Below are 22,729 nucleotides of genomic sequence, written 5' to 3' on the forward strand. Positions count from 1 at the left end.
CTAAGAACTTTGTTTCCTATGGTGATCCAGCCTAGGACATACCCACGGACTGGTTGTCGGAGGGTTTCGACAACTTGGGATGCTCGCCCAAAGAGAGGCAGAAAGGCTGGCAAAGTGCCATCTCTGCTGCCGTATATGGCGGAGCTGCCACTGCTGGTGCCCATGGAGTGTGTTGTATCATGAGGACATATCCATGAGTTTGTGAATGTAACCTTTATTGCACCTAAGATATTTGTGTTCCTTCTTTCTCTTTTTTGTCTTTGTATTTTTACTTAATTTTTTTGTTTTTCTATATCATAATGTTTGTGTAACAATTTATAATCTGTTCAATAATTTTTTTTACAAAATGCTTTCCCTGTGTGTGGACATAAATAAACTGTATTATTGTATTAACACTTAACAGCACTGAAATATTACCATACCAAATATCTGTCTTGCTCCCTTTGCTAATCTTCATGGAGCCGTATTTAAACTCACCATGTCACTTAAGTCTTGGTATGTAGTATAGTACTGTATAATTAACATTCTGGCTGATATATTCTTAAGGTTGTTGTGAATACGGAAGCAGCGAGAATGACTGGCTGCCCTAAATATCATGATTTAACTTTTAAGGTAAATTATCATCACTCTACTTAACCAGCTAATCCAACATGTTGAGTCAGTCCACGTTCAATGTGGTTATGCTGGCAAGCTCGAAGGGGGTCCCCACGCTTTCAGCAAAGGAGTTTACCATCATAAAGCATCCCCAGCCCCCATAGACACAGTGCCGTGTTTGTGCCATAAGCCATTCTACCCCAGCACATTGTGCCCCCCCCAGGTTCGCTGGCATTTGTAATAGCCTGGCAACAACAAACTCACAGAGTGAAAGGGGTCTAGACTGGTTCACTAAAGAGACCCTGGCATCACATTAGAAAAAGGAAACATTTAAACACAGATAATGACCAATTGTATCTTTGTAACACCTGATTTAGGTCATGCCTCTTAAGAAAAAAAAAACATAATTTGGATTTACTGCCTCTCTAGGTACTCTGTCTGTCTGTTACTCTGGAGTGAGACAAATAGCTACTAGTAGAAGTAATGTAGAGTGTAGACCAACTAAAGAAAAACAGTCCCTTTGTTGTAATGTAGTTGAATTTACTTAAACTGAGGGTCCCAAAAGTAAAGGTTATAATTCAATTGTATTGCCTACAACTTGTTTTTAACATAGACTCTTATATTAAATACAAAAGGTGAAAGCAGTAGTGCCTCGTTTGGCTCAGGCAGTAGGAAGGGCGACCATATAACTGCAATATGTCCCAATTCCTAGCTGAAGACTTGTGTTGCACGTCATCCCTTCCACTCTTCTGTCTCCTGTCTCCCCTTTCCTATCTCCCCACTGTCAAATGAGAGTAAATCAATAAAATACAACAGTAATCACACACCTATAAGCAGAATGCCCATGTTGTGGTGTTCGTCACCTACTATGGCCCAGCTCACGACTCACGAGCGCTCCACTTTCCTCCAAACTTGCCACAGAATATTCTTCAGTGCTCTGGCTGTGACCTAGGCTTATATTTCCTCGCAATCAATGTATTTACATATTGTACCGGTTTTCAACATTGTAATGGTATTCGCCACAATTGAAATAATAGTTGACAGTGGTTGCGTATAACATTCTCAAAAACATGCTCAGACCAAATGTATTGCGTGTCTAGGCTGATGTTTGTCAATCACGAGTTGTTGTCGGTATGCAACACCTATGGTGCACATACATGTGCGAGTACAATGACTGCCGCGCGTGCACATTGAGTAGTTCTGCCAGCCAGCTACCAAGGAACGGTGTGTATGTGTGTGTGTGCGTGTGTGCGTGCGTGCGTGCGTGTGCCTGTCAAAAGCCCATATAACCTGCCACCAACACATGACATGACCAACAAATCACTGGCATCACAACTGCACAACGTTAGAAAGTGTAAATTATAGGTGCTTCTAAATCGTTCCACTGTGTTTGTGACTTTGTGTCAACATAATCTGTGCAGTTTATGCTGTTGATTTACTCCACAGAGAATTGTGTTCACTTGCGAGTGGAGTCCATGTCTGTGGCTCCTCACAATCTGTACATATGCGTCCGCAATTACACTTGACGGGACACTTTGCTGGTTGCAGAACTGGTCCAGAACGGATACAGTTTGTTTGAGGATGACTTATAGTTTAATTTTTTTTTTTTCTTTTAAGTAATTGTTGAATGTGATATTGATCTTAAAGTTTTGTGGTCATATTAACACTGTGGAACATACACCATTTGTTTTTATTTTGATATAAATGATATCAAGTACTTTAATTTCAAACAACAGTAACTGTAAGAGTTTGATATTCAAATTCTTATTGTAGTTTCTCTTTTACACATTCGGAATTTGTAATTTCAAACAAACCTAGCCTAATTGTTGTGTTTACTTTGAAATTGCTACAACGTTTCTAGTGTGATTTATTTAAGAGCAGTCTGCTACATTTGCTCTCACCATCAAATAATTGATTTGTTTTGATGTCCATAATTCATGCTGTAGAATGGCATAACTGTTGATTAATTAATGCACAGTGCCCCCCCCCCCCCACCCCAGTTTTTGTCCAATGACAATGATATTACATTATTATAGCTAGCAAGTTTGTCTCATAACAAAGTCTGCTGTCTTCCGCACTGAGTCTGGATTACATTTGAAATCCCTGCATTAGCGCGGTGCTGTTTGAGCTAGCAATTTCCTCCCTGTCATCCCGGCTGCACAGCACACCACTGCCACAGTGCTCATTTCCACTGGCTTCCTGCTGTGCCCACATCTGAAGATCCCCAGGCTTCAATGGGGATTGGAAACTGACTGACTGTCCAGTGTGAGCAGAGCTATGTGAACACATCATGCCACTCTTTGCAGCCAGAGGACTTTGACGTCACATTGCTAATCCCTCTCTCCATACCACCCAGGCCTCGGGGAGACCACACCAAATCCTGCATGCTCCCCTTCGAGCAGAGTGGTTGGTGCCATTAGGCTCCCTTTAATGAGGCTCATTACATAAAGCGGCAATGAACTTCACAGAAGGCAAGGCAGTGGAAAAACCATTCCACCCTTAAGAGCCACAGCAGCGAAGGAGGAATATCAAAGTAACCAAAGCTATGTGCCAGTTAGAAATTCTTACGAAAGAAAAATCACTGAGCCATTGAAAACAATTGGTGGTGTGAGTTCCAAATTACAATTGAGATATACTGCAAATGATTAGGCGTACAATATGTATCACATCACAAAAATCACATCACTTTCTGAAGCATCAAGCTTCTACTGCTTGTGAAATCACAGCCTCACAAGACACATTTAGCACTTCAACATGGTATAGGAACATAGTATGTGGAGTAATCAAAACGTTAATGGCCTCTTGGATATTATAAATAGTGGAATTATAGTTCAGTGGTTTCTACTGATTACAGCTCCCATAGTTTTCAAAAAGAAAAACTGGGTTGCAAAGCCAAGCACAGAAGCTGCTATAATATAACTACAAAGTGAATATCTTCAGAGACCATTCTGACTTTCTGAGGTATTATACTTTCTACATCTATTGCCATCATGGTCTGTGACTTACAGTAAAGGAGATATATGCTGTCATTTCCATTTCCAGAACTAAACTCAGTGCAGTTCTTCATCCACCCCTCCCTAAAGTATCCTCGTCTTCTGGAACTTGACAAATAAGTCATTGCAGGTGAATCATTTGGCAAGTAGCGTGAATGAAAATTCAGCTGTTTTGAGATGTGGGAATTCCAACTAGTCATTCATCTGTTTAATTGCCTATCCCCCTAATATTTCTTCCAGCCATTTTCCGTTGTTGAGCATTTAGACCAAGTTGTTATAACCTAATTCTAGGACTTTTTTCTGGAAAGTTCAGCAGGTGCGTGAATTTGGGCATCATAAGCCATTTGAATTCTGCTGAATCAAAAACAAATTAATCCCACTAGCCTAATGTGTATGTTTCCTGCCTTGATTGAAGCAGTGTCTCTTGTTTACTGATGCCAAAACTCTTGTGTGCTTTGGCCCCATATAGATTGCAACCTTCATCTACTGAAAAAACACAGACCAAATCCAGTAGCTTTGTCCCACCTTCTCAGAAACTGAAAACAACAGACTAGCACGCAAGCTGTTGCAGAATCCATCTCTCCTATCCACTAACAATTTCCCTTCATGCACTGTCATTTCAAATCCATTCCATTTAGATGCCATGTGTCTGAACTGCACAGTATTAGCACCTATACATACCAGATAAAAAAATAATAATATATATATATCTTTTATGATAACACCTTGTCAGTTCAGTAAGTGCTCTCAATGGGGGTTCACACTGTCTCTTCCAGTGGGTATACAGGCTTTGTCCAGTCTGAGATAATGGATGTGTGTTCGTTGCCACATGAGTCTAATACAGGAGATAAAGGCTGAATGGTTGTCCATGTTTGGGGGATGTAGGTGTGGGATACGTTTGTTTCGGGAAGGAAGTGTTTTTCAGGCAGATAGGTCTTCCCTTCCCAGTGGAAAATAAAGGGCAAATTGAATCTAAGCAGGCTGGCACTTCATTACGATGCCGATCTCTTATCAGGACCCAGAGGAGATGGGAAGGCAGGGTGAGGGGAAAGACCCTGCAGTCAGACACAACGCAGGGACAAAGCCAAGCAGACTCGAAGGTTGGAGTGAGCCGGGCCTGCCCTGTGAACTCCCCTCCATTTATGCCCCTCATGACAAATGCAGAGGCCCAGCCACTGACAGCGTGGGGGGCGGGGCTGTCTATGTTGAATAAACACACGAGTCCTCTTCTACCCTTACAGTGCTGTCAAAATGGAAATCTCAGTTGAGACACAATAAACAAGATCCATCTGATAGCTTTGTTTATGTGATATGGTTATACTGTACACCGGTCTGGGATAAATGTGCCTTCTCTGACAAAGACAAATTGTGATGTTGACATTTTCCAAACAAACACCCACGGAGGCTTCCCCGTGTTCCATGGTGCTCATGGGATGTGTTGGTATTTCTGTATGATAGTCTCAGGAAAAGCCTGAAGTGCCACAGCAATAAACGCCATAAAAGGGGAAGCTTACTTACTTAAGTACTTACCAGTTATAGTTGATGACTTTCTCTCAATAACCTTGAATACCAAGACAAAGTCAAAACCACACTAGATTCATCACTTCACGTACTGTTGATTTTATGTACTATGATTTTGTATATATTTCTGTACATTTTGTTTTGTTTTGTGGGCATGTTCTCAAATTCTAAAATGAAAAACTGAAATAACGTGGCCACTTATACTTTTACAGTAGTGTGCTTCTGGAGGGAGGATTGTAGGATGGGGTTCCTTCCTGGTTTATACTGCTTTCCATTCTTGCCAATTTCTCCGATTTCCATAGTAACTAGCCAACAGTGCAGCTTCATCCACAACACGTTTGCTTTCACACTGCATGAGGTAAAACCTCCCCCTGTCCTTCTCTGACAGCTTTGTCTTTCACTCTTCATCCTTCCCACTTACCCTATTCCTCTTCTTTCCACGTCTAATCCGTTGTTCACCCCATTCCAGTTTTCCACCGTGCATCTTCACTGTACATTTTTAGCTATGCTCTTACACCCAACTCCAGACTACTGAGCTCACTTGGCCAACAATGTGTGTCTGGTAGCGTGCCATTTGAGAAATGTCAAACGACTGGCCACAAGTCTTCCTTGCCTTGTGTAATTGCGGGAATTTAAATCACACTGCATAACAAGCAACAGCACAGGACACTGGCCAGTCTGCCAGGAGAAGTCTGAGGAAATCAGGCTTGCAATCTCCCTGTCCTCTTTTAAATCACTTGTAAAAACTTTTTTTAAATATTGTTTTAAATGTGTTATTTGTATTTGATTCATTTGAGTCAATGTCAAGTGACTGTGATTGTTTGATTATGCTTGATTACTGTTGAATCTGCAATGATTTTACACCATGACCTTAGACAAAGCCATTTGTTTGTATATAAATGTATGTACATTATTTATATCTGTCCCCTCAAAAGTAGATCAATCACAGCTCCTTTCACTGTGACTACATGCATGATGTCATGAAACAGAAGAACCTATGCTATGGTCACAAAAGCCTGAAATGTCTGCAAAAGTAAGAAACTTATGAACAGTATGAAAGTTAGATCACAGTTGAAAATCTATGTATGTGTAGTATTTTAGGCAAATCTGTAGGAGTTAGTTAGATTGCTATTCCCATTTAGCCAAATGAGGCATAGTCTGTTACCGCACTAGAACATGCCCTGCAAGAAGCAACCAGCATGTTCAGTGCGGTTTCGCCATCACCACCGAACTCCACATTGTGATTTGTGTGGCTTCGTTCAGAAACTGCACACAAACTGCCATTATTAGACTCTGTTATTCTTTTTTTTATGACTAATTGTGTATCCCATCTCTTCGTTTGTGCCATGTCATATTTTGTAAAGCATATTGTACCGGTAACTTGATTAAGTGCTAATATAAATAATAGAATAATAATTATAAGTCTCTTCTTTCTCTCAATGCTTCTTCTCACTTATATTCATTTAAATTATATGCCAGTACAAATCTCCTTCTACAGAACATGTCTCTGACCAGTCCCCACGGGACCACTGGTGGTGCCCTTCCCCCAGCTTTTAAAAAACAACATCCATATCCATCATACTTCTATACATGTGTGTTATTGTGGTGAATAAAGAGAGGAGGCAACCAGGCATATGGGGTGACTTCACACTTAAACAGCCTATTTACAAGCCATTTAAAGATCTGCAGGAGGGAAAAACACTAGCATCTCTCTGCTCCAAAAGAGAGCCTCTCTATTAGAAACATTCTAGACAAGCAGACCATGGCTGTAGAAAACTTCAGTTAACAGGTTTATTGGAATTTGTGATATCTTAAGAAACAGAATTTCATACCATATTAGTGTAGCACTGAGCGGTTAGAGCTTAAGCAGAACACGCCTTGGCAAATAATTGAGGAGAGTGATATTTCAAAGATGAGTCACATCCTCTGCGGTAATACGAAAATAAAGAATGTATACATATAGCTAAGCCTGTTAAGGAGTGTAACATTAGCATGCTTGAGGTATAAAGAAATGTGGCAAGGAAGCATCATCAATAATAAATCATGCTGTAGCAGTGGTTGAAACACAGGCAGAGAAATCACTGACACTGGCCGATATTGAGCATAATGATTCTGTTGAGATTCTGTTCTTTCAACTTCCACCCCAACTCACATAAAATATATTACTTGTAACTTTCAAATGCTTGTCTGCCAAATCATAATTTCAGCAATAAAGCCTGATTAAAATCAGATTTTCTGGTAAATCTCTGGAATACGGTACAGAAATATTCACACACTGAAAGATATGCTTCCAATATTTATATGTTTACACTATGATGGACCTACTGTAGCATCTCATAGCCAGATGATCAGAGATGTCTGCCTACTGATATGTCTGGTCTGGTGACATAAATTCAATGAATGGGATAAAACCGGGTGGAAACAATTCAGAAAATAACTGCACAGTCCGTCATATTGGGACATGATATGAATGCTTTTCAAAGCAGTAGGCATAAGTTTGTTAGTGGCCATATAGCTGTTAGACTGAATTTAGAGTTTCCAGACATATCAGGTAGGGATCTCTTATCATCTGACTATGAGAGACTAATGGACCTTCATTATGCATTAAAAAAGTTCACCCAATGTCGTAGTTAATTTGTAGTTAAGTCTTTATCCTGCACCTGAAACCACATTGGGTAACACCAGTTCACCTTTTTTCAAAATGAAACTGGAATCAGTGCCATAATTATGTCACTGATGCTGACAAAATTTCGGACATAATTATTTCTAATCTTTGCTCCTAGTTTTTTGTCCAAAACTGACAACTCTACACTACATCTTACGTATCAATTGTCTCATAAATCATTCTGTTTGCTTTAAAGACTTCATGCATGTCCAATTAATGATACCCAGTGGATTTTGCAGGACTATGCAGAAAGACATACATGAGATGAAAATAGTACTATTCATATTTAATCAAAGGCTATACATAGGGATGACAAAGCTACTCTCATCTTGCTTGATCAGTTCAAGACCGACTGTCAAGCAGTTTGAGTTTTTCTGTGTGCTTTGAATTAACTAATATCACAGAAACGTGCCATGACTTCAAACACCAAGAGCAAAAAACAATGTCCATTACTTATACGGTATGTGCTGCTTGGCCTAATCAGGGCCTGTATTTGATAGTGAAAATTGGCAGCAAATGTCTACTTTGTCTTGCTAAGATCTTGGACCAAAGACCTGATCGGGTCTACAAGCCAAACTCTTTCCGATCTGCAGACCCACAGAATTTTTGTGAGATTATAGCATCAGTACTACACAAACAGTCAGTATGCTAGCAAAATAAGCAAAAATAAGTTAATATAGCATAAACATCTGTGTAACTACTATAGTCGATCTACACAATTTAGGCATTTAGCAGACACTCTTAATACAGAGCAACTTACAGTAAGCAGTAAGTTAAGTTCATAACTTGTTGCTTGTAGATCTAATTTCAAAAACCTTAAAGAATTTGCAACATTTTGAAAAGAATAAACAACAAACACCCTGCATTGAGTCCCTGACACAAATTATGTTTAGAGGGGGGACTGCGGCCAAATATGATTAATTGGGGAGTCATTGACATGAAAAGGGTTGATAATCACTGATCAATTGTCATTATACCAAAATCGTGCAACTTACGTAAGTTACTTATAAGGTTCTGTGACTAATAGGACATAACTGATTGAAATAGGCCTACACCACTGTCTGTCACTCAGTTTCATAATGGTACGAAACGTGCTGATAGATCAGTAAAAACATAAGTTTCTAAGAGCAGGTGATGCAGTACCACAAATTATATATGTAATAGGGATCTAAGACTTGTGTAATTCTATCTGTGCAACCCGGCAGGGAAAGACAGAATTTCCTCAGCACTTTTCAAACACTCAAGCATAAAGGCACAGCCAGCTAGGTCTGAGTGGAGACATCCCCTGAAACCAGATGTCTGGATACCTTTATTCCCTGTTGATATTACACTGGCCTACACTTGCTTTTTTGGAGCACCAACATTTTTTTCTCCAGATCTCTTGTTTATCCATCATCTCAGCTTCTCCTCCAAGTTCTTCTTCATAGATATGATATTTCTGAGGCCACAATAGACAAGCTCAAAAAGCAGTTTTCTGGGAACCCGACCATGAAGTATTTTTGATTCATCCTCTGAGGCTGATCATCTTGGTCAGAAAGAGAATCTCCGTACAGACCGCTGACAGTAAAACACAGACATATAAGCTCAGTATTTTCCATTACATATTCCAACATGAGTCCATGTGGTTCTGCCCTGGTTAAATCACTGTGATTAAATACCGTGAATTGAAAGTATGCTGGGTAAAACAAAAGCATGATACATAGACAGGCTTACTGGTGATATATATGGACATCTTATTTTGAGTAGAACAGATTTGGAGCCAAAATTGGGTACTGTTGCACCATAACCTAGTGAGACACTTACGTTGATAATAATAATAATAACTTTATTTTATATAGCACTTTTCTAGACAAAGTCACAAAGTGCAAGATGCCTTGGAGAGTTGTGAGTTCTTGTGATACACTTGTGATGCACTTTGAAGTGAAGTTGTGAGTCAATCCAAGGTAAAACACAGGGCAAAGATTACATAACTTCTCCCCCCCCCCACACACACACGCACACACACACACACACACACACACACACACACACACACACACACACACACACACACACACACACACACACACACACACACACACACACACACACACACACACACACACACACACACACACACACACACACACACACACACACACCCTCCCACCACGTACACACGAACTCACCCCAATCCCTGACTCTTTGTTCCCCTTCTCAGACACCACATCATACATCTTGAGTCCTGCACTCACCCTAATTACAGCAGAGCTTCCCACTACTCCCCATGCTGCCCCCAGGCCCCCTCACAGCATCAAGCTATACTACATATACACGACAATCTAAACAAAGATTTGGCCTTTCAGCGCACTAGTTAAAAGAAGCAGAACACCACTCTCAACATAAACTTCGCACCCGGAGCCACACAACACCAGATCAGTCCAATTGATAATTAAGTACACATCGTCCTCTGGTAATTAGTGCACCCCATGTACAAAGTAAATCTCTAAATTAACTACAAGCCAACTCCTTAATTTCACCATGTAAAAATGTATCTATACTGTAGACATAATTGCTTGGGGTAGAAGCATGATAGCCAGTTAGTTTGCTATCTTCCCGCATGACATGAGGGAGCCTTTTGGTGTAATGTTGCGAAACACTTAAATCTACAAGGTCACAACACGTCATGATGCATCATGTTGTTACCTTCTAAATGTGTTATTTATGTCATTCATTTATGTTTTGAAAAATGTTGACCATTTTAAAATTTGTAAAAATAAATATTTTTATGAATGTATTATTCTACTACTACTATTAATATTAATATTAAATATAGTTTTGCCTATAATAACGTGCCCAAAATAGGGACGGCATGTTGAAAGTGCTTAATGAGTTATAGTGAACCAACAGCATGATGATGGTGGACCACCGTGGTGTAACAGTGACAGACTGGGAGTGTGCAGAGACTAGGGCTGAACCAGGGCTGGGTGCCTCTCTGTCTGAGGCCAAGAAAGACAGTGATGGCTAACCACAATGTAAAAAGGAGGCAAGGAGCATCTCTCCCCACAAGCATCCCTCACTGTGTGGTTCCTCTCTCTCTCTCTCTCTCTCTCTCTCTCTCTCTCTCTCTCTCTCTCTCTCTCTCTCTCTCTCTCTCTCTCTCTCTCTCTCTCTCTCTCTCTCTCTCTCTCTCTCTCTCTCTCTCTCTCTCTCTCTCTCTCTCTCTCTCTCTCTCTCTCTCTCTCTCTCTCTCTCTCTCTCTCTGAGAATTAAGACTTTGAAAACATGGGGCAAGGTAGCCTATTCTAGTTTGTAACTGATTGTTTGGAAGAATGTAAACAATTTTAAGAATAAAGAAGTTGTTAAAAGTTTAAAAAAAAATAGTCTCATAGAGAATTGGAAGAAAAGTGAATTAATGTGCATGGCATGAAGAGACAGAATGCAGTCGGCAGCAGGTGAGAGATCTCATAGCATCATGAAGAGACAGAATGCAGTGGGCAGAAGGTGAGAGATCTCATAGCATCATGAAGAGACAGAATGCAGTCGGCAGCAGGTGAGAGATCTCATAGCATCATGAAGAGACAGAATGCAGTCGGCAGCAGGTGAGAGATCTCATAGCATCATGAAGAGACAGAATGCAGTGGGCAGCAGGTGAGAGATCTCATAGCATCATGAAGAGACAGAATGCAGTGGGCAGAAGGTGAGAGATCTCATAGCATCATTATGAGACAGAATGCAGTCGGCAGCAGGTGAGAGATCTCATAGCATCATGAAGAGACAGAATGCAGTCGGCAGCAGGTGAGAGATCTCATAGCATCATGAAGAGACAGAATGCAGTCGGCAGCAGGTGAGAGATCTCATAGCATCATGAAGAGACAGAATGCAGTGGGCACTGGGCAGCAGGTGAGAGATCTCATAGCATCATGAAGAGACAGAATGCAGTCGGCAGCAGGTGAGAGATCTCATAGCATCATGAAGAGACAGAATGCAGTCGGCAGCAGGTGAGAGATCTCATAGCATCATGAAGAGACAGAATGCAGTGGGCAGCAGGTGAGAGATCTCATAGCATCATGAAGAGACAGAATGCAGTCGGCAGCAGGTGAGAGATCTCATAGCATCATGAAGAGACAGAATGCAGTCGGCAGCAGGTGAGAGATCTCATAGCATCATGAAGAGACAGAATGCAGTCGGCAGCAGGTGAGATCTCATAGCATCATTATGCTCAACATGTGCATTGCATGTGTATGCAGGTCCCACGGCCACAAAGACAAATAGACTCGGTGACGGAATGTTTACAGACTCATCTGTCCCTTGTATATATCTGTTTTACCCATCTACAGTATTCCCCAAACACAGTCCCCAGTCTCTCTCGGAGAGCCGAGACATTGGATAATTACCTCGCTGTCAGCCATCTCTACAGCTGTAATTAGACCTGGGAGTAAACCCTAATTGATCTAATTGAGAGCAGGAATAGGATGATCTGACCTCAATCCTGGCATCATGCTCTGCTCTCTCTCTCTTTCTGTATCACACTCTGTCTGTCTGTCTGTCTGTCTGTCTGTCTGTCTCTCTCTCTCTCTCTCTCTCTCTCTCTGTGGGCTCGTTGGGATCGACAGCATTCTTCTCAGGCATTATTTAAACTGGCAGCACTCTAGCCAGTCTGAAAAAAAGGCCTGAGGTTACTGGCAAACTTATGGGATGCATTTTTTGGTAAGTCAAGATTTGGATGTGGAGACAATTTGCTCAGTGGTTGCGATATTTTAAGACTGTGTGTATATATAGTGCATGCTTTTGTAGGAAATGGTAGTTTTGTCATGAATGTAGAAAAAATAAATAAACTGCTAGTGAATTAGTAACTGACGTGACAAAATCTGCACCTCGTCGACATACCAAAAGATGTTTTTGTTGTTAATTTGCCCGGGATCTGGTGGTTTCTTTGTTACACATTTTGCTGGTGTACCTGGCAAGTTGTTTCTCGGGGTCTGTTTTCCAGTCTGGTGGCTTCTGATGGACAGTAGGGGGGGTGGATGGATGGTTTAGCACAGATTTGCTTTGGAAGGGCGTGAGCAGACGATGCTTCCTCGCGCCCAGTTTGTTTAGCAACGCCAACTGCCATGCACATGTGCAAGGCGACCACGGGCTGTGAGAGAGCAGAAGGCCTGGCAGCCCTCGTCCTGGCAACTCTCTCTCTCTCTCTCTCTCTTTCTATCGCTCAGTGAAAGAAAGAAAAAAGGGAGGCAAAGTGAACAACTGTACCGTTCTTTGCCATTGCCTGCATGTACAAGCAGAGCCGGATCTACCGTTGGGCTAGCGTGTTCTAGCGTGGGTGATTTTATAGAGCACATTGTGAAATATTTTGCTGTAAAACTGCATTAGTACTAGTGGCTGCATTCATTCAGCGACTAGTCTGTATGTTTGCCTGCCTAGCCTCTCTTTGGGGGGGGGGGCTGGGTACCCCAAAAGTACAGCAAAATTAAAACAAAAACCAAACCAAAAAATTAGGCGAATCACACAACGCAATCTACCCTCCCAAGCCAGGGGGCCCTTGGGAGGGTAGATCCGGCCCTGTGTACAAGTCCTCCTCTTTTTGAAACAGAGTGCACAACACTGTGGGAAAGTGTGCCTAAACACTGACATGCACACCTGCAGCCTGACCTCACTCCATTGGTAATTTACACCCAGTTCTTTTCCGGTATCGGCTAATTGGCTAATCCTAAGCCTGAGCTGACGCAGGACCCACTGGGGCCGGCGGTGACTGTGTTCGCCTCATTCCAGGGAGGCCGAGGGACTGTCCGTAGGTCAGCAGATGTTCTTCTCTCACCTGCTGTAGTCCAAGTACAGTACATGTCACCCCTCTTCAGGGAGACACAGCAAACAGAGTGACTGTAACTGGATCACAGAATGTTGTGGGAAAAGGAAGTAGGGAAAGAGATAAAGAGGACCCTCACTAGAAGAGGCAAGGATGAGCAAACAGAGAGAGGATAGAGAGTATCTTTCCGTTCTGTATCACACATAGACTCAGAGGATAGACGTAACCGGTGCGGTGGGTGGGGGTCCACAGCTCGGTCCAGCTGCAGTGTCCTTCTCTTTCCTTCTATCCCCTTTCTCTCTCACTGTCGCTCACGCCGCTTTCAGTATAAACTTATTCCCAGTTGCGAGAAGAGTCCTCCACACCTGCAGCAACAGTCTGGCAGACGAACTGCACCGCTAATGAAATTTCTTGTCCCAAGAGACAGCTATATGAGCCCATCTTCCCTTCCCCGGCAGATGTGAGCAGGAGGACCCTGTCCCCAGCTATGCTCCACAACCCGTCTGTCCCTACACTGCAACATCCGCCGTGTTGCAGTTTACCTCTCAGAGGTAAATTGACATTCCGGAGTTTGACTGTCACACATTTAAATCCGATTAGGAGGATCATCAAACTTGGCAGATGATTCAGGAGGACCTTTGCTGAAAATAAATGATTTAGTTTTTTTCAATCATTCAGATTTAAAGGTGACACTTGGCTTTCGGAAAGCTTAGACCAGAGCAGAGAAAAAGTATAAACACCACTTGAAAATGTTATAACAAAAATGGAACATCACGAATCGCTTAAACCTTATACTTGATTTACCAAAGTCACCCAGGGGTCTATAGGCCCCCTCCTTTTTCCCCTCTACACTAAAATATCTTCACCGAAAACAGCCAATCTAAATGCTTGTAGATCTTCTATTTCTGCCAGATTTCCACCCCAGAATAGGGATGCTAATGGTTCAAATGAGGTTAATAATCCAAATCGATCCATCCCATTCCAGAGGGAAAGCTTGGAACATCCACAACCTATAGTTTTCCACTACTGAACAATATTTTCTCTCTGCTTCATTTCTCGGGCCACATAAGATTAAACATTTGACCACACAAGCCCCAATGCTCTTCCTGTGTTGTTGGAGAGACAGAAGCAGTTGATTCGCTGATGGACATCTGAGCACAATAAAAGGCACTCAGCTGTCTCAAGCACGGCAACTCTGACCTGAACACCCACACTCTATCCAGATGTACATCAGTGTTTATGTTCGCTTCAGTGCCCCTGCTAGGCCCAGGAGTAAGTGTTCAAGGAAGTATTACATTTGTGAACACATTAAGTAGCACATCCAGTTTCCTGCAATTTTGCCTGTTCCCTGTAAATACTGTGTTAAACCACAGAGCCACAGAGGAGCTTGGTAGTTAGCAGAGGAAAAAGAAACACAGGGAGACTAAAAGCAAGAGTCAGCTTGCCTCAAGCAAGCCCAGTTTCATGGTCAAGCCATCCAGCATGGCATTAAAACAGACAACCTCCTCAGAAGAATGTCTGGTGAGAATTGATTACATGGTTTGTGTATAAAAATACCAGCCCTAAACTTGTCATTCCACTGTACTCAGCAGTTGATCTTAAGCATCTCTTCCCCCAAACCATCAGGACACTGAATGCTCTCCACATATTGCCCCCAAGGCCAACATCCTGAGAGATGAATAGCACTTTACCTATATTGCACTCAGGAATATGAACTGCATCTATGATACAAAAAGCTCTGTATAGGAGTGGTTGCACCACTCAAAAAGGTAGGTATATATGTTCATATAAGAACAGCACATGTTGAACATAGTAGGCTGCAACTAGATTCATATGCATTATGATAGATTCTTTATGGAATATGAAAAACATGACCTCACATGACTGCAGAAGCCAGTTAGAGTTAGAGCTTCATAACAATGAATGACATTCTGCTGCTTACAGGTACATGAATGAAGTAAGCACCTGCCAAGCAGTTAGGCCTACTATTTGGTGGTCACTGTCTGCAGCACAGCAGTGTACTGGAATGGAAACAATGAATCTCTTTGAAGCATTCATGCTTTCTCTTCAGGCCAATTATGAGCATTCTAGTCTTTTTTCCCAACAGGCCTGCTGTTTTATGTTGGCAGGCATGCCATGGACAAATGATTCAAACGTCTGCTTTTTTCTTTCTAGCAAGTTGTCCATTTAGTAATTCTGCAAAATTGTTTTGAATAATCTTTCAGGGAAAAAGCATCTAGAAAACACTCTATACATACCTGTATATGAAATACATTATGTGTGTGTTTTCTCTTTCATGTTCTTCTCATGTTGCTAAGGGGCCTGAAGTGATGACAGGCCATCCATTCTGTCACAAACATGGGGGTGGCATGCAACACCACAGGCTCTATTGAATTCTCACAACAACTAATTAGAAATGAAGTGAGATCAGATAAGAATTTGGAGAGCGGCAGCCCGAAAGACAGACGAGGAAGCCCCCTACCCGTGTCACCTCCGCTACCCATGCCAGCACTTGTTGGGCCTCATTTCCCCCTCAGCTGCCTGGAGACTCCCTCTCCCCTTTCTACTGGAGCCAGACCAATGCCCCCAAAACAGAGAGACACTCTGGACCAATAGAATAGGCATTGACACTGTTTATGAAGTGTCCGCTCCCAACACAAGACAGTGATCATATACCCAATGGTCATCACGGATTGGAGTTTTAAAACAGATGAAAACCAATTAAGGCAATTAAATCCAAAGATCAAAAGATCTGATCTTCAGTAAATATTGAATTCTGAGATATTAAAGCTAGGCTGTATGCTCATTTTGCGTCCCTCTATGGCTAATCTGCTAGCTTGTGTCATAACATGTTGTGACATTGTCAGCTATTTTAGCTATTCACTGTATCGGGCTTAGGTGGTTCATGGATTTAATTGCATATGTGAAAAGCATGTTTAAGTAGTATGTACAGTATAGTATGTACAGTGTAGTATGTAGTAGTAGTACAGTACCATATACATATATATATAAAATACAGTGTGACTAATTTCTTTACCTTAATTTACCTCATCCGAGAAATTATCACACCTTTAGAAGAAAAGGAAAGGTTATTAAGAGAAGAATTAAGAATGTTGGCGCCTTATAAACCACAGCCTTATAAACCACCCCTCTCGTCTCACGTCACAGATGACCTATTTTCCCTTTCAGTAGGCCTTAGATCTTACATTACAAGACAGATTTCTGCTAATAGGTTTAAGGGCTTATTTTCATGTCTTTTTTTATTCATCACACCTAATTTTAACTGTTCCTCCACATACTGTAGCCAATGACACATGGGGCAAGTGACAAAATCTCACACATAGAAATGTGGAGCCAGACTGTATTAGAATAATCAGGAACTGCTGTGCTGGTGGTTTGGGGAGCAACAACGGAATCGTACCCACTTCAAAAGTTATATTAATGATCACAATACCCATATTGTAATGGCTTTTTGGACAGCTCTGCGTGCGAACAGAGAAAGGGACAGTAGGAATTTCATAAGCACACAGAGAGAAAAAAAACTCATCAGATGTCTTGCTGAGATGTTGTGCTGGCACCCTGAGCAAGAGCAGTCTGTTCTCACATGGTCGACCAAGCACACGAGAGACCAGGGAATGCTGACTTTGAAGTCCTTCTATGGAGGCTGTAAGGACTGGTCAAGCCGAGCATACCATTCCCTGAGGGCTGTCTGCAGGCAGGTACTGTAATGCTTCAGTACAGTAGCGAGATCGAGGAAGGGACATGGTCAGCAGACACTCTCTATATGCCTTGTGTGGTGGGCCACCACACAATCATGAGCAGCCAGCCATCACAGTATTTTAGTAGGCACTAGGCAGCTGCGAATAGGCACGAGTGTGCATGCGTGAAAGCTCCCCCCACACTAATCCGTTTCTGGCTAGGGTAAACACTGCCTTGAAATATCATATTTTCTCCACAGATTTGTCATTGTATTAACATCAACACTATTGGAAGTAATGGTCAAAGAACGTTGAAACCACTTGTCTTAAACCCTATATAGTTGAGTGGGGTCCCCCCATACTTGGTCCACTCCTTTTTGTCTCGACACCAAATGTCTAGCCTTGATTGCTACGTTCTGCACAACATTTGGATTTGTGTGTAATGTGTATGTGTGTCTATGTATTATTATTCCGTCCCCTGTGACGTCACTTCACACAGGGATGATTCCTTTTCTCACTTCGCTTCTCAAGTGGGAAAAGAAATATGCCGAATGTAGCGAATCAGTCTGGATTCCAGGCTGCCAAATCTCTACAGACTCTCTACGCATTGTGGGATTGCAGATTTGCTATTTTCAATGAATGTTCACCCCAGAAAATGGACGCTAGGGTTCATGTGGTTAATGTGCTCCAAATCGTTTTATTTTTTGATTGTCCTCTAGGTGCTATTCCATATTCTATAATCAGTTACAGTGAACTCTACTGTCTCTTTATCCTGGTGTTCTCTGTGATTTATAATTTGGGGACCTCCCAAAAGAACCACTGAGCTTATATTTCTGCTTTCAAGCCAGGAGCCACAGCCAGTACTGAATATCCCTTCACCACCACCCTATACTCCCTTGTCCAAATGCTGGGCCAAAATCACATCTCCTGAGCCCTTTGTCAGTAGTGCACTATGCATGCAGGTCCTTGGCCCATGCAACCACACCACAGACACTGGTGAAACAGGGATTATGGGAACCTGTAACTTTCAGAAACACTGGTCTCTCTCTGGTAAGTGATCTTTATTTCCCCCAAAATCCTCATTGCAGTAGCACATTTAAGGGAACCAGTTTGCTATCCCACAGAAAACACAGAAACGTAAAGAGCAATATCTAAAAAGAATGAAAGGTCTTTGTTTCTTATTATTGATTTTGAGTGTCACTAGCCCCTCCTATGTCCAGCTTTGAGGGTTTGTGTAAGCACAAACATTGTCTTAACACAAACATTGAATGCCATTAACGATAAATGGCAAGCTTTGAGTGTTTGTGTAAACACAGACGAAGAAGGTGAGGATGCCGAAAAAGAGCGCCCCTCAGTTCACACGGGTGTGATTTAATGTTTTAAATAACAACAGAAATAACCTGAGAACACAATATATTTCTCTGAAACACAATGGAGGTGTCAACAAATGCTGTAATTTGTCTGAATATTTATTCCTTGTTGACCATAGCCATTTATTTTGCTCACACTCAACCAGGTTAATTAGTCTGTCTACTATTAGTGACATTGATTTAGCTAGATAAAGCCCTGATTCTGTCTCTTTCTGTGAATATGTGAAAAACGCTTTTGAGCCTGTTCTGGACAGAGGCATCTACACTGCCGTTGTTACCTTGGAAACCTTCAAGAGGTGAAGGAGAGGACAGCCAAAAAATCCAAAAGATCTGCAGGTAAAATCCACAGTAAAGCTGTCCAGTTTAAACTGCTTCAGTGTTAAAAATGATATGCATGTCAGTCACCACTTCAGGCCCTTATATCACTATAGACTATAGTATATCAACGTTCTGCCCCTTAATCTTAAAGTGTGTTCATAAAATCATTCAAGTCATAAAGATTTAATGCAATAAAAAAATACATTTGAGAGGAAAAATGTCCTACCTCAAGAATGCACGTCCCAGCAGCTGTGTTCTCCTTGATGGAAGCATTGTAGAAGTTCCTCTCAAAAACAGGCTCGTTGTCATTTATATCCTGCAATATAACGTTTACTATCGCTGTCGATGAGAGGGGTGGCTTCCCACCATCGGTGGCCACCACGGTGACACTGGGCTTGGGGTCCTTCTCATAATCCAGCTGGGACAACGTTGTGATGATGCCCGTCACAGCATCTATGCTGAACCAGTCTGAGTGAGTCCCTTGGTCCTGCAAGATGCTGTAGTTGATGTCCCCGTTGGGTCCTTGGTCTTTATCTCTAGCGGTCACCTGCAGCACAAAGCTCCCTGGAAACACCACTTCTGGAATGATCTGTCTGTAGACGGGCTGGTCAAACAAAGGAGGGTTGTCATTGACATCAACTACCTGGATTGTGAAGGAGGACTCTGCCCTGAGGGGAGGAGTGCCTGCATCTGTTGCCATAACCCTCAGTTCATAAGTATCCCTCTCCTCGCGGTCCAGAATTTGGTCCACACAGATTAGATAAATGATGTTGTCCTTGGTGGTCAGGGCAAACTTCCCATCGCCGCCCTCCAGAGACACATTGACATTGGCGTACTCGCCGTAGTCTGGGTCAGTGACTGAGATCCTTGCCACATACTGGCCTGGCTGTGCCCCCTCTGAGATTTGCGGGGAGCCGTCCTCACTGAGGAAGATGATGGTCATGGTTGGCTGGTTGTCATTGTAGTCTCTAACATGGATGGTGACAAAGGCATTTGTGACCTCGGGCTGTGTGGCGTTATCCTGTGCCTGAACCACCAGCTCATGGACTCGCCTCATCTCAAAGTCCAGGGGCTTGTTTAGAGTAATGATGCCTGTGCGCGTGTCTATGACAAAGTAGCGGTCCGGATCACTCTGTCTCCTGTTTATCTCATACAGCACCAGGCCATTGTCTCCTTCATCTGCGTCAGCGGCGAATACCTGCAGGATATTGCTCCCTGGTTGAAGGTTCTCAGAGATGATGGCATGGTAGCGGCTCTGGTTGAAAACAGGAGCGTTATCGTTGATGTCCTGCACAGTGATATCTAATGTCATCTGGTCACTCCTTTTCGGAGAGCCACCGTCAAAGGCCTCTATAGATAAAGTGTACGTGGACCTTCGCTCTCGGTCTAGAACAGCATTGACCACCAAGTCCAGATAGAGAACTTCATTGCTACCCCTCCTGGTCTCCAAAGTGAAGGTCTGGCCAATGTTACCATCTTTGATGAGGTAGCCCTGTGTGGTTAGCTGGTCTTTATCAGCATCCAGGGCGGGGTCCAGAGGGAACCTGGTGCCAATGGCCGTCTGCTCGGGTATTTTAAATGTTGCCCTCTTTTTAGGGAAAGCCGGGGCATGGTCATTTATGTCATTCACCTTGATGGTTACCTCCACAGTCACTCCTGTCATTGTGACTGCAATGAAGTTATACCGGTCCCTTAGCTCCCTGTCTAGAACCTTGGCCGTTTTAATAATACCAGTGCTCTCGTCTATGTCCAGGTCACTACCCACCCCCGTGCCCTCGTGGTCTGAAATGAAGTACAGGGCCGCGGTGATGCCAGGGGGCAGCCCAGTGCTGATGTCACCAACGATTGTGCCCGCCGGCTGCTCCTCATCCAGCTGTAGCTCGAGCGTGCCCAGGACCATGGGTGAGTGGGTCGTTATGAGCTCCAACACCACATACACAAGCAGCACAAGCCTCTTGCTCCAGCAACCCTCGTGGTGCAACAGGGCCATTGTAGACCTCCCCAAACCCTTGGCGGCTGTCTGCATTCTGGCTCCTTCTTTTTAAAGCTATGGAGACAGAAAAGGGGGAGGGGGGGGGGGGGGGGTAGATGAAGTGCTGAGTAATATCAAAAGTGAACAACAGTAGAAACAAAGGAACTGTGTATCATTTCTTTGCATAATACCTCATGCTATTTTTGGAGAAAGTAGATGGCTTAAAGACTTTTCCATATGTTCCATTGGGCTCCTTTCCTGGCCGCAGTGCACACAATACAGCCTCGCACATAACATTTTCCTATACTTCTTCACCTAATAAGTCAACACCTTGTTACTTCAGAAAGCATTCCTTTGCTCAAATAACATAAGGAAACAGCATGCTGCCTTAGCCTTTGGTCTATCCATTCAATTCTGGAGAAAAAAAAGATGCTAGATATTTACCAGGACACTCTCTATGACAAGTGTATAATAACTAGAACCATGATCTCTGTTGTCTGCTTGTATTGACCAGTTCAAGAAAATAATATCTGCTAGTGAAGTTGACCTCTGAGTAACAATTCATGAAACGTGCTGACTGAACTGTTGTACATTATGAGACCACTTTTTAGTAATAATGCAATTAGTATAATACATTTGACTGCTGTGCGTTATTTTCAGTAGAATTAAATGCTGTGTTAGTCAGGAAGGATTTTATCTGAATTGTTTAGGTGTGACAATTAATTAGTAATTGCCAATTTCCTCCACTAGGTCTCTGTGCTGCCAACCTCCATTCTTGGCCTGAGTTTATTTGCTTTCTCTTGGATTGAACAGCTCTTGCATGCAGTTTGGAAGTGTTTTGTTGTGTGCCACTGCCTTGTACATTATTGAAAGTTTACTAATCTTTTACTTTCGGTGTGCGGTTTTCGATGAATAGTAGGTCACAAGGACACAATCCCCTTTCCACCAGGGAACACTGACAATTGTGTTTGTTGGAGCGCCCAGTCATGCTGAAGGCACTGATGCCAGGAAGCGAACCCACATCTCTGCAGTGGTGGGTAATTGTTTAACCTCTATACCACCCAGAGGCCCCAAACAGATGAGTTTTTGATGGGTATACTTTAAGTTGTTCTTGGTTTATCTACTGGCTTTGTGTGAAAGGTTGTCATGCAGCAAAGTCAAGTTTGGCAACATGGCCTCAACATAATTGTCAAGGCACTTCTCCATTCTCATCCCCATTCCCCTGCAAACCCATTATTCTGGCTTTCTGTGTGTAAACCACACTTCTGTATTTACCCAACAGAATTCTCATGCACGTATATAACTCACACAAACTAATTTACTTTTACGAGCAGAGGTTGAATCTAGAAATGTATAAAATATTGGAGCATTCGTAATGTAATTTGAGAGGAACAATAGGCATTGCACTAATCTGGCAATGGGCTGTAGAGAATCTGTAGTTTGGTAAGCGAGAATTTATGGAGTAATGTCTGAACTAGTCAAGAAGACTGTCTCGTACCATCTGCAGAATCAAGCCACAACGCATTTGGCACATATGAAAATGTTTGTGTCTTATAAATTACAAAAGGAAATTTGTTTCCAGTCGCCAGAGGATATGTATAAATACTAAATAGCTTGAATTCACAATGAATTTGTCTTATTACAAAGTTTTATTATTAATATAATATAATGACATTTATTAGATTCTTCAGTAATTCTCCACCGTATTGTGCAAACTGCAAACGTTTAAAGGCTCCCCCCAGTGGTTTTGGTCATACCTGCATGGAAATAATCATCCTACATCTGGGTGTGAGCGCGCGCGCGCACACAC

At 42.4% G+C, this 22,729-nt stretch overlaps 1 protein-coding gene across 1 annotated transcript in view; it reads right to left on the minus strand.

The window, feature by feature from the left end:
- Positions 1-22,729, minus strand: part of LOC310865037 (protocadherin-16-like) — a 92,997-nt gene that overhangs the window by 65,039 nt on the left and 5,229 nt on the right. Inside the window, exon 2 of the mRNA XM_083773977.1 lies at positions 19,174-20,994. Coding sequence (XP_083630103.1) covers positions 19,174-20,973 — 1,800 coding nt within the window. The 5' untranslated portion in view covers positions 20,974-20,994. The remainder of the gene's footprint in view (positions 1-19,173; positions 20,995-22,729) is intronic.

Source organism: Protomyctophum parallelum (assembly GCF_964188405.1).
Source record: "Protomyctophum parallelum genome assembly, chromosome: 9".
Classification (NCBI taxonomy): Eukaryota; Metazoa; Chordata; class Actinopteri; order Myctophiformes; family Myctophidae; genus Protomyctophum; species Protomyctophum parallelum.